General features: G+C 42.2%; 1 protein-coding gene across 2 annotated transcripts in view; it reads left to right on the forward strand.

Moving 5' to 3' along the window:
* The window catches only part of FGD1 (FYVE, RhoGEF and PH domain containing 1), a 78,741-nt gene that overhangs the window by 31,542 nt on the left and 34,500 nt on the right, over nt 1-12,699 (forward strand). The window contains exons 1-2 of one of the 2 annotated variants that reach the window (XM_042451306.1): nt 4,106-4,217; nt 11,944-12,117. In XM_042451306.1, coding sequence (XP_042307240.1) covers nt 4,190-4,217; nt 11,944-12,117 — 202 coding nt within the window. In that variant the 5' untranslated portion in view covers nt 4,106-4,189. Of the gene's footprint in view, nt 1-4,105; nt 4,218-11,943; nt 12,118-12,699 lie in introns of those variants that run through there. The other variant, XM_042451305.1, reaches the window with a different exon arrangement.

Below are 12,699 nucleotides of genomic sequence, written 5' to 3' on the forward strand. Positions count from 1 at the left end.
GTCCTAGTATTACAAGAAATAGGAGCAGAGATAGGAAGATCTCTTTATCCACTTTTCTTTACACCAGGCATATTTTTTTTTTACACTTCTATTGTATCTCCCATCGGTCTCCTTACTTGGCTTTTCTCTAAGATGCCCCAATTCCAAAACATTGTACAGTAACCTCCACATTCACTAGTGGCTCCACTCCCTTATTATTTGTATTTTATTTTTGGAACTATTTCCAGCTCTATAACATCCTCCCTTTAAAAAAACCAAAAAAGTACAGCAACCAGAACTATACAGTATTCTAAACTGATTTTCATAAAGGCATTAGAGAACTGACATTATTCTCAGCCACTTTTCTAATGATCCTTAGCATGGAATCTGCCTGTTTCACTGCTCTCCTGCACTAGGACAAAATTTCCTTTGGACTTTCTACCATGATCCCAAGATTTCCTTCCTGGTGAGTAACCACCGACTCAGACCCCATCAGTGCATAGTTTTATCTTAATTTTGATAGTCTCAGTGCTGACTTGGTATGGCTCATGTCTTCTCTGTGTAACCTGCCTCTGTGATTAAGCTATGTATTCAGGGTTTCCTTAGATTCATTATCTCAGAGGTACATATTTGTAAAACCTTGTCTTTTATTTGTTAACCTTTCTCTTATTAAAGGTAGTGTATATTGAGTACTTTGTTTTGTTTGCTTGCTTGCTTCAGTTCTATCTCACCTTTCAATCCAGACGGATCTTCAAAGGTGGCTGGGATAAAACAGTGCAATACCATACAGTGAGGTTCCTTCAATGCACTCTGACATGTGGGATTGTTCTCCGGTACCATACCTTAACTTTACACTGGAACTACAGAACTTTTTTACTGTTCAAGTACAAAGAAAGAGAGAGAGGAACCAAGTTCAGCAGAGGGACCATGGGTGAGAAGTGTGGGAATTGCAATTGACTCTTCTGTTGCTGCCTCCTCTAACTAAATGTCCTCGAGATATTTTAGACCTCAGTTCCTATCAGCCCCTTGCAGCTCAGCTAATGGTGAGGACTGTGATAGTAGTAACTCAAAAGATCAGCCAGGCACCAGGTTCAAAAGGCTGTTCTGACTAAAGGAAAAGAGAGGGACTTCCAGTCATAGTACACAGTTATAGCCCTATGACTCCACTTCAACTGCTGTGGCTACATCCTATGAAATTCTGGGATTTGTAGTTTGGTCAGAGGTGCTTAAGAGAACACCTTCTATGGCTAATGATTCTAGATGCCACTTCATAAACTGCAAGACCCAAAATTCCATAGGATCTTGCCATGGCAGTTAAAGTGGAATCACAATGCTGTAATCATATAGTGTAAAAGAGTCTCTAGCTTCTTATTTCAAACATTAGCCAACTTCTGGAAAACTGAAAATATATTTCTGTGAAACCCACAGGATCACAACTGTAGAGATCACCCTTCCCACAGCTGATATTCAGAGACATGGAGATTTAATTTTGCTGATAGCATCTCTCAATTGTGAATGTGTATGTGCCCTTTCATAGGGCCATAATTATAGCCAAATTTATATTTAGAAATACATTTTACTTCCTTGACTTTGGTTATTGCTTGTACACAATTTCACTGTAGGAGCCATACTGCTGACTATAAATTTAATTTAGCCGAGCCAGTCTACATAAGGAGGTATTAATGTTATACCTACAGATAAATGAATGCTCCCTCTATTTTGCCTCCTCAGATAGACAGAGATGAGTATAATGTATCTGTAACTTTTAAAGAAAAGGAGCTCCCCTCAATTCTCACTTCGAGCAATGTGTAGCAAAATGACCATCTTTGTTGTTGTTCTTGTTGTAAGGCAACCCTATCATGGGGTTTTCTTGGCAAGTTTCTTTAGAGAGGGTTTGCCATTGCCATCCTCAGATATTCAGGGAGTGTGACTTGCCCAGGGCCACCCAGTGGGTTTACATGGCCAAGCCAAGGTTTGAACCCTGGTCTCCAGAGTCCTAGTCCAGTGCTCAAACCACTGCACCAAAGTCAAATGAATGTAAAAATATCCTTCAGCAGGAATTGACATTCACCCATTTACTACTCCTACAGACTATGTGTTTAATTAAACTTGTACCCTATTGTATAAGAAGGGGCTCAGGGCATTAGAATACACAAGAAAAGACATGGTGAATGGATCAGACAAAAGGCCTGTCTAGTCCAGAATTCTGTCCCCACAACTAGTTGCCACAAGCAGGATACAAGCACAATTGCATCCTCCATGTCATTTTCCCCAGCAACTGGTATGCAGAGACTTACTCCCACTGATACGTGATCACATGTAGCTACTGTGACTAGTAGCTTATGATAGATGTATCCTCCATAATTTGCCTAATTCCTTTTGATATCCATCCAAGTCAGTGGCCATTACTATATCCTGAGGTAGTGAATTTCAGAGTTTGACTAAGCACTGTTTGAAAAAAAATACTTCCTTTTATCATACATGACTTTTAGCTTCATGCTACCTTGTAAATTACAGTCAGCCTTCTTGATCCACAGATTTAAGCATCCACAGCTTGTAAATATTTTAAAAAGTATAAATTCCAAATAGCAAACTTTGATTTTGCCATTTTAGAGAAGGTGCATCATTTTACTGTGCCACTGCACATAATGGGACTTTGAGCATCCACAGATTTTGTTATCCTGGAACCAAACTCCAGTGAATAACAAGGGCTCTCTGTAGGATGGGCTGAGAGATTGTGTCTAGCCCAGATTTATCCAGTTTCATGGCTGAATTGGGAATCGAGTCTGAGCATCCCTATTCCTAGTCTCTCTAATCACACTGGCTCTTTTGTGAACTTTTTGGCAAACTCTTCCCAGGTGTTAACATATGCATAACTCCTTATTCTCTTTTATGGGCATGCAGATCTCCCTTGAGCCTCATAATTCATGTCAGGGCTGGCCCTACTATTCAGTACAGTGAAGTAGCTACCTCAGGCACCATTAGTTGGGTATCATTAATGCAGGGTTGTAACAATAACACAGGTTTTACATAACACCCCCCTTTTTTTGTTTAAACTGTTTTTTTAATTTAAACCAGTTTTCCCCCTACTTACGTGTAGGAGGACTACACCAATGTAGGACTACATTAGAAAATTAAGTAGCAAAATGCAATTCAGATGTTATGGCCACTAGCTTAAATAATGTCTTTCAAAAAGTGCTCTTTTATAGCAAGTTGTTCTGGTTGAACTTATGTTCATTGAAGGATTTGTTTTTGAATGGCATTTCTTGCATTATGGTTTTTCTTCTCCTGATTATCAGTGGGTTGTTGTTTTTACCATGAAGGCTGGCTCTGATTGTTTCTATTGTTCTCTTGTAGGAGGAGAGAGGCCATGGTGTTTCATAGTGACTTAATACATATTCACTACCTCTTGTCTTCAGTGTGTCTGTCTAGGCCTACTTCTCCTTTCTTACTCTGGAGTGTGTCTGTTATGTGGGGGTAAATTATGGACCCATGTATTCCAGCTCACAAAGATGCTCATGGAGCGAGCAGTAGGCAGTTTTTAAAAATGTATACTGTATATATATTGTCAACTAATAATTTAGAAGCTGTTATTGGTACAATTTAAGTGTTGATATTTATGCCTTCTTTGAAGTCTTGGTCATGTTGCTCACAGGATTTCAGTGTGTAGCCTTAGGAAATTAAGAGTGATTGATGTTTACTGATGTTTATTGATGTGTTTATTGTACTGTCCCCTGCCACAAACAGAATTGTCTAAAGTGTCCAGTGTCCAGATTCCCTTTTCTGCTTATGACTCTTCAGTGTTTTCTTCCTATCTTTGTTTTTTCTTTCTCCATAAAAACAATGTGTAAGTGAGACAAGGATGAAATAGCTGCACATTGCCTTTTGGTTGGTAGTTCTTGGAGTAGTGTTGTGTGTGTATGTGTGTTGTGCGCCTTCAAGTTGTTTCTGACTTATGGTGACCTTAAGGCAATCTTATCATGGGGTTTTCTTGGCAAAATTTGTTCAGAGGAGGTTTGCCATTGCCTTCCCCTAAGGCCAAGAGAGTGTGACTTGCCCAGGATTACCCCATGGATTTCATAGCTGAACTAAGAATTGAACCCTGTTCTCCAGAGCTATAGTCCAATACTCATACCGCCACGCCACTCTTCTGTTACCAGACTGAAAACTGGAGAGGCTCCTGTATGCAGCTGTTAAAGCTGAATAGAAGATGGAATTTCTGCTTGTCACACAATCAGGTAACAAACAACACCTGTTGAAATTTCCTCTTCTACAGAATATGTTTTCACTCTAGCAACCTTATGTAGGCAGACAAGCATCTAGAGGTACCTTAAAAATTGTTAGGCACTGTGGTTGTCATCTTGTAAAATGTAATCTTCCACTACATTGAGGCATCTTCCTATGCCGATTCTGTGACTCTTTCCTGAGTGTTGCCTCTTCATGTGTTCTCTCTTTCTCTCTCCATTCTCAGTGACTTGTGTCACAAAGCCCAAATACAGAGGCCACCTTTTGTCTGCTCCTGCATCTCACTTGTTAAGCTACTGAGGAAGGCCACTGTCTCCCTTTCATTTTCTAAACCAGAGGTTCTCAGACATGGCCCTACAGATCCACCTAATTCAAAAAGCAATCACTTGAGTTTGTAGGATGGTGTCTTTGAGTCATGGGGGTGTTGTCTGGCTATCCCTTCCCTTCCTTAGCCTCTGGGGTCTGGAGGAAGCAAATGAAGTTATGAGGCTGTTTTTCCCCTGTATATTTAATACTCAGCAGTTCAGGGACTCAGTAGGGACTGAAGGTGAGGAAGAAAGCCTAGAATTGCAGTGCCATCACTTTTGAGAGACCTTTTTCTTGCACTGGCTTACCTAAGTTTCTAAAATGGACTCCACTGACAAGGCACTTTCATTCTACGCAATTATAGTGTTATGATTGCACTTGAATTGGCATAGTTCCACCTGATGGAATTCTAGGATTTGTAGTTTGGTGAGGCACTTGAGGTCTCTGGCTGAAAATTCTAAGGATGTTTCCATTGATTGCAAATGCCAGGGTTGTTGCCATGGCAATTAAAGTGGAATCAATACCCGTCAAAGTGCCGTGATTGCATACTACGGAAAGGTTGGCTTAGAAATACGCGGAAAGCTTTCCTGGTGACAACACTGGAAGGTTGAACTGCAAGGATCTGGAAAAACCAAGAGGTCTTCCAAGCAAGGCCAGGGGCCCCAACTCGATCTTGAGTTATCCAATGCCAATAAATAGCTTCAATAGGGAAATTAGAAGTGTGAGCTTCATTGGGACTGTGGTAGAGGGAAGGCAGAAAAGGCTTTTTGGGAGCCACTGGGAATTTTCTTCCTATTGCAAATAAGAGATGGCTGGACAGGGAGTGATTCCAGTTGGGTCCATGCAAGACAAAGTGTCATTGTCTCAGGGGTTATTCAGATAGTGGAAATAATCCAGGCAGAATGTGGGTTGAATTTTTGTTGTTCACATGCATTTCAAATGCATCCAGTTAGGTTGGGGGGGCTACCAAACCCCCCACTTAATCTAGGATAATCAGTCTTGCCCCCCCTCCAGGTTTTCTTTTAAAATTCACATTGTCAGCTATGTGAATAACAGATGTGAATAGACCTGGGATAAACCAGGATGAAACTTTGCATGCCTTGAACATGTTTGGAATACATCCACTTCATCGACTCCATCTTTATTCAAGTGCTGAAACATGTGAGCCACAGAACGTGCAGAGATGCACACAGGTGGTAGAATTCAAAGATATAGCCGTGTTGGTCTCTAGAATCAGTACGTAGCGAGACCATGTAGCACCTTTGAGAATAACTGAAAGAAAGAAGTTGGCAGTGAGAGCTTTCATAGACAAGCTTCTATGGCCAACTTCTTTCTTTCAGTTATTCTCAAAGGTGCTACAAGGTCCCTCTACATAGGGATGCACACAGATGCAGTTCCGATTTAAAAAAAAAATAGTGTGAACAACAAAACTGGAATACGTGTGTGAGATTATTCAGATAGCTGCACTAAAAAAAGTCTGAATAATCCCTACATCCAAAACTGGATTTCCTTCCCCAGTAGCAGTTTTCCCCCCTTAAAAAAAGATGTAATGCAAGTCTTAAAAACATGAATATGAGAGTGCTTTCCTGGTTAGAACAAGCAGTGAAAGCAGTTTACCATTTACTGCTTTAAATGCCCTCTCTGGAGTGATAGTTTCTCTCTTTGTTGGCAACAGCTGATCAATATTTATATTCAGAGCTGGATGAGTCCTGGGTTTCAAAACCTTCTTCCCTAGCCATCATCTGGCTTGCCTGAGGTTATAAAAAGGCTTATTTAGTTTAATTTATTTAGTAGCTATTTTGATATTTATTTCTCTGATTTGTTTTTCTCCTACCTTTGACAGTAGGGCTTCCACTGTAGTTCACAGCAATACAGAGAGAGAGAGAGAGAGAGAGAGAGAGAGAGAGAGAGATAGATTACATTGATAAAATACAATTACCAGCAGCCAAAACCTGACACATCAATAAAAATGAGCCCAAGTGGCTCAAAATAATAACCACGTGGCCTTCACGAAATTGATTCAGTGAAGCAAAATAAAATAAAATATTCATTGCTGTATTTTTAGATACACTGGTTTTTTTTAAACTCAACTGGAAATAGTTGCCAGATGGAAGACTGGAGAGGGAGCAATGAATGTATTTTTGGAGTTTCCTCAGCAGCATGGCTATGGGCACTGTTGTGATGAATACCTGTATTTCAATATCTACACCAGTGTGCACAGGCAAATGCAGAGAGTTTATAATCTTATCCAGGTGTATTTTGCAACTCTCCTTGGGAGTGGTAGTCTGGCAGAGTAAAAAAGTTAATATGATTAGTCGGGCAATGTTTAAGTTGAGTTTGTGTAGTGGTTTTTGTAGGACGAGGTAAGGTGGTTCATGGGGTACAGTGGGCCCTCCATATCCACCGATTCTGCATCCTTAGATTCAGTCACCCACAGCTTGGGAGGAAAAACCTGAAATCCAAAAGGAAAAAAAAAATCCTGATTTTGTTGTGTTATATAAGAGACACCATTTTACTATTCCATCGTATATAACGGGACTTGAGCATCTGTAGATTTTGGTATCCATGCGGGAGCGTGTGTCCTGGAACCAGACTCCAGTGATACCAAGTTCATCTCCTCTCTGTAAAATTATTCCTCGTATGTTCTTATTAATTTACTAATTGTGGTGAAATAGGAGTGCAAGTTAGACAAGGCATTGATTATACTGAATTGTACTCATTGGCTGCATCTGCACTAATGCAGTTTGACCCCACTTTAAGTGCCATGGCTCAATGCTACGGAATTCTGAGATTTGTAGTTTGTGAGATATTTAGCCTTCTCTGCCAGACAGTTCTAGTGCCACCACAAATTACAAATCTCAGGACTCCATAGACAATGACAATTAAAGCAGGGTCAAACTGTATTAATTCCACAATGTGGCAATAGCCATTGTTTCTTTCATGTTTAAGGACTGCAAGGCCAGCCATGTTAGGGGTAGTGTGTGTGCTTTATTTCTTGCAAGCAGAGGGTAATTTGACTTTTTCTCTCTTCTATACTGGTTCTTCCCCCCCCAAAGTGATTCACTCCTGTAGCTGTTGTTTGTATTTTGAGAGACAATTCCATTGGTGTCAATTGAAGCTTCTTTTGAAATGTAAATAGCTGCTTCTGAGAGAGTTTTTGTCAGCATCATGGAGCTGCTTCAAAGAGAGAGAGAGAGAGTGGGAGAGAGAAACTTAAATGTAGCTGCTGTTTATGTAGGAAAAACTGTGCATGTTTGCCTTGAAATACTTAGCCCTGAGATAGATATAATAGTTAGATATACAGTCCCTTCCCTCCTGAAGTGAACTCCAAATAAGAGAAAATTCTCTCCTCATCTTGGCAGGAAAAGAGAAGAAGGAAATCTCTGTAGCCTGACTGAAGCTGTGTGTGTGTGTGTGTGTGTGTGTGTGTGTTGTGGCATATAAAACATGGATGAGCAGGAGGTCAAAAGGAACTACTGGCAGGTTGCTGGGTGACTTGCAGTAGACTGGCAAAAGTGTTTGAATTTCAATTTTTAAAACCATTGGTATCACCAAAATGGCTATAGTCTTCTACCCTAAATCATCCTGCTGAAAAGAAAACTTGGGAGCAGTGAGGAATTGATTTTTTTTGTATGTGGAAGGACTGTGAGCTTCACTCTGTTTTGGTTCTTGCAAAGAAAACCCTGGGTTTATAATTCCTTTAGTCTGAGAGTGTATCTTTTAGACCCTAAACAAGAAAGGGTCTTGTGACATCTTTGTGGCATAAGCTTCAATCTACAGTACTTCTTTGATTTGTGGAGTTCCAGTTGGTTGATGTTGATGTTTATAGCCATGGGGCTAGGGATGTGGGGGAAACAGGAGCACAAAAGTTACCAGTGAGTAATAGGCATAACAGTTGTTGAGAAGTGATAATGACATCCCAAGGTAGCATATTTTGAATCAGGCTCCAGTTGTTTGAACCTGTAAACCTGATGTCTGCCCAATCGTGGTGTGTAAAAGGCTTGAAGACTATTGCCCCACAAGAGTAGGTTGAGGACCCATTATGTCTGCCAATAGGAATAAAGCATGTGGAATATTGTTGTTGTTCCTCCTGTGTGCCTTCAAGTCATTTCTGACTTAGAGAAGCCCTAAGGTGAGCCAAGCATGTGGGTTTCTTGGTAAGATTTGTTCAGAGGGGGTTTGCACTTTGCCCCCCCCCCGAAGCTGAGGGAATGTGACTTGTCCAAGGTCACCCAGTAGATTTCAAGGCCAGGCTGGGAATCGAACCCTGGTCTCCAGAGTCACAGTCCAACACTCAAACCACTATGCCACGTGGGACACATTATGTCTGCCAACAAGTACTAGGCTACAGCATGTTGACCCCTTTAGCCAAAACCCCAAATGACATCATACCCTTCCAGGAATACAAATTAAAATAGGGCAGGGACCTCTTAGCAACAAAACCATATGCTTCTGCATATCACAGTGCAGGTAGCCACCTTTTAGTCCAAAGGTGGGCAAAGTGCAGTCTGTGGGCGGAATGTGGCCTTTGAGACTCTGAAGTGTGGCTCTTGGGACTAACCCAAAAACGTGCAAAAGCCCTCAGGCCCGAAAAAGATATCTTTGGGAATTTTTTTCCCAGGCTGATTTCCAGGCTTTTTTTTCTTTTTGCCACCCCAACCAGCTAAAACCACTTAGAAATGCATTGAGATGTTCCTCCTACCCCCACCAAAGCCTCCCAAAGCTCCAAAAACACTAAAAAAAGAGAAGGAAATTAGCTAAAAATTGGCCAAAATGGCAGCTGGAATTTGGGCATACCGAAATGCACTGGTGTTGTCTGCTGGGTGGGTGCAGGGTGGAAATGGTCCTCACCCCTGTACAGTTGCCCACCCTGATCCAGCCCTTTATGTCCTGTCCCGTTGCCCACCCCTGGCAGCTATCAAACCCTGGGAGTGTCCACTGATGCTTCTGGGTGACACTGACAAAAGAATGGGAAGAGGCAAGTCAGTGTGAAGAAGTAACTAGCTGGTCTTGGTTCATAGAAGTAAAAGGATCTTGCATTCTATCCATGAACACATGCTTATATTTTCGCCCTTTCAAGCCAAGACCAGATGCTTCTTCATCGTCTCAACTAACTCCCCGCTTCTTCCTTTCCCTAGTGAACCGCATCAGTAGTGGCCTCTCCTGGGGGTGTTACTCTACACATGTTTCATGTAGGTTCTCAACCATGTAGCTGAGGCATGTGTGGCAGTCTGCATGTTTGTACTCTTGTGCAGCTCTCTGTCATTTCAATGGAACTTACAGTGGAGAAAACTCTGCTGACCTGTGCTCCATTAACAGGATCAACCTGTTCTCCATGCTCCTGCCTTTATGTAATCTCAGCCATTTTGAGATTATCACCATACCATACCATGTCTTGCCTTGCTTTGCCTTGTGGTATGACCAGCTCTGTGCTGCTTTTCAGACATCAGTGTGTGTGTGTGTGTGTACATGTACAACAACAGGGCATTGGGTCAGAAGCTCTCAAAGGTCTCATCCTTTGAGGGCTTGTGATCCAATGGGACCCAGTGCCCTGTTGTCATCCCTAAATTTGTATGCTGATGTGTTGGCTTTTGTGTTTTTGAAATGGGTGGATTGGGCAAAGTTCCACCTAACTTGCAAATGGACTGGGCATTTGCTCAAGGTGACCACAAAGGAGGACAAGGCACCACAAAATGTAGGCGATTCAAGAAAAATGTAGGGCATTACACTAATATAAATGTAAATGCATGCTTCTTAGTCACACTCAAACTGGAGGAATTTGGGAAATTCTTCCTGGACAGAAGGTTGAAGTGTAGGACATGTCTTGAGAAAAGGTGGACATAGGTCCCCCTTTTTTGCTGCATTAGGCCAGAGCGTGTTGAGGCATTGCCTGTATTAGTTACCACAGTTAGCTTCTGGGCTCGATGATTGCTGATTATTCCCTTTAAAACCAGATGCCTAGGTTTCCCTATAACTTGAGCATCATATTCACCTGTATGTTGACTGGCATCTGGGATGATGCCCTGCTCCAGAGGTGGACAGAAAGGAGATGTGGATCTACTGGATCTAAGATGATCTCCAGTAGATTCGCAAGGATATCTGACTCCCAGGCTGATGAACATCAAGAAGAAAATGCCTTTTCTGCCCCTAATTTATAGTGCTGTAGAGGAAAATGCATGAGATAAATAGGAATGGATTTTTGTGTGGAAGGCTTGGAAGCGCCATCCAGTTTTGGTTCATAAATCCAAATCCTTAAACTCATAATAGTTTTGTTCAGAATTTCATGTCTTTTGGACCAAGACCAGGTTGGTGGCTCTTGAGGTTCTGGGGGGGGGAAGCAAAAGTCCCACATCTTTCATGTTGACCCCTTTACTCCCCCCCCCCCCCATGCTGGGTCTCATCCTTGAGGGAAGAGCTTTCCAGTAATGCTTGGCGGATGGGCATTTTCAGGGGCTGACAAGCCATTATGTGGAACAGTCTCCTCAGGGAGCCTTGCTAATCCCCATCATTCTTGGTTTTTGGCTGGAAGGTAAAAGACTTTCCTGTCTGTTAAAGGGAGTGGGAAGTCTTCTTGCCTTAATTTAGTTTTTAATTGGCATCTCTTAACTTGTTCTGGCTTTTAAGGCTGGCTGTTTTTATAGCTGCTTTTGTTTATCCATTTGCTTTTAACAGTGTTCTTTGTGGGGTTTTCTTTAAAGCAATGCTGCTAGTGTTTTGTTCTTGTGCTTTTGTAATTTAAATTTGGTCCTAAGTCACCTTCAGCATTCTGGGCAGAAGACTTCTAACAACATATGTGGTCAACAAACAGATAAAATGGTAGCTGCATGTTGACAGTGCAATGAAACTGGGTCAGGAAATAAATTCTGATTCTGGAAGATGGCATCATGCCAAACCTAATAGTTGACTGATATGTAAAAAAAAAATGTTGCACCAGTATTGTGTTAGGGGCTAGAGCATTCAACTTGGACTGGGCCAACCTGGGTTGTATTTCCAGTACAGAAATAGTGCAGCATGACACCACTTTAATTGCCTTGATTCTAACCTGTAGAATTCTGGAAACCAGAGCTTTCTGATGGAAATGTTAAATGTCTTGCAAAACTACAATTGAAAACATGAGGAAAGTTTAGGGTTTTGTTCTGGTGGGGGGGAGGTGTTGTTGTTTATGGCTCCCTGAATTCTCTTGACCATGGCTATGTTGGCTCATGGATTCTGGGGAGCTAAAGCTCATAAAAAGTAATGTCTTCAAGCTTTGGGACACCTTGTGTTGTTGTGTGCCTTCAAGTTGATTCCAACTCAAGCCAACCCTATGGTGACCCTATCTTGGGTTTTCCCCTCAGATTTATTCCAACCTGTTAAAAGGAATGTTGCAAGGTAGGGTTGGATTAATCTCTTTTCTGCCGTTTGGTCTTCCAGGTCATGCTCATCCTCCACGGCTCCTGGTCAAAAGCCTCTCATTGGAACCCAGCCCAGAACCTCGCTCCCCAGAAGTCCCCCAGCGACTCATCTCTGACCCAGGACCTGACAACAGCCAAGGGGAAGCAGCCAAGCTCAGGCCACTCAAGCGAAATCCAGGACCAAAGCCACAAGGTATAAGCTCACTTGGTCTTTTCACCTTTCCCAATTGGCTGCCCATCAGAGGTCCTGGACAGCAGCTGTCAATGTCCCCAGCTGGCAGGGCCATTTTGTGTTGGGAATAGTGGGAGCTGCAGTCCAGTATATCCATGGGGCCACCAAGCTGGGAAGGCTGCTAGGCTCGTTTCTATTTCCAATTTTGTACAATGTGGTGTAGGGCAGTGCTTCTCATGCTGTCTGATAATGGGAGACAAGCATTCATAGGAGTTTATCAGACGCAAGTTTTTGGCGATTTTTCCTGCCTGTTGTGCAATGTTTGCTCCACCAAAATAGTGCAATAATGTGATAGCGCGATGTTCTTCCAGACGCCATTCATTTCTGTGGGAGCCTGTTGTGCAACGCTCCTGTAGTTTTAGCGTCATTCCTCCCCTTTTTGTGCACTACGGGAAAAAGGGAAATCAGGCTTTTGTCTCCCGTTATCCTTGCGAATGCGTTGCGAAATGGTTTGGTGTGGTAGGCAGCAACGCAAAGCGATGCAAATGTTACTGATTGCAAAGTTCCCATGATGCTGAGCTGCTTTTTCTCCCCATTTCCTTC

The sequence above is a fragment of the Sceloporus undulatus genome, chromosome 2, assembly GCF_019175285.1.
Source record: "Sceloporus undulatus isolate JIND9_A2432 ecotype Alabama chromosome 2, SceUnd_v1.1, whole genome shotgun sequence".
Lineage (NCBI taxonomy): Eukaryota > Metazoa > Chordata > Lepidosauria > Squamata > Phrynosomatidae > Sceloporus > Sceloporus undulatus.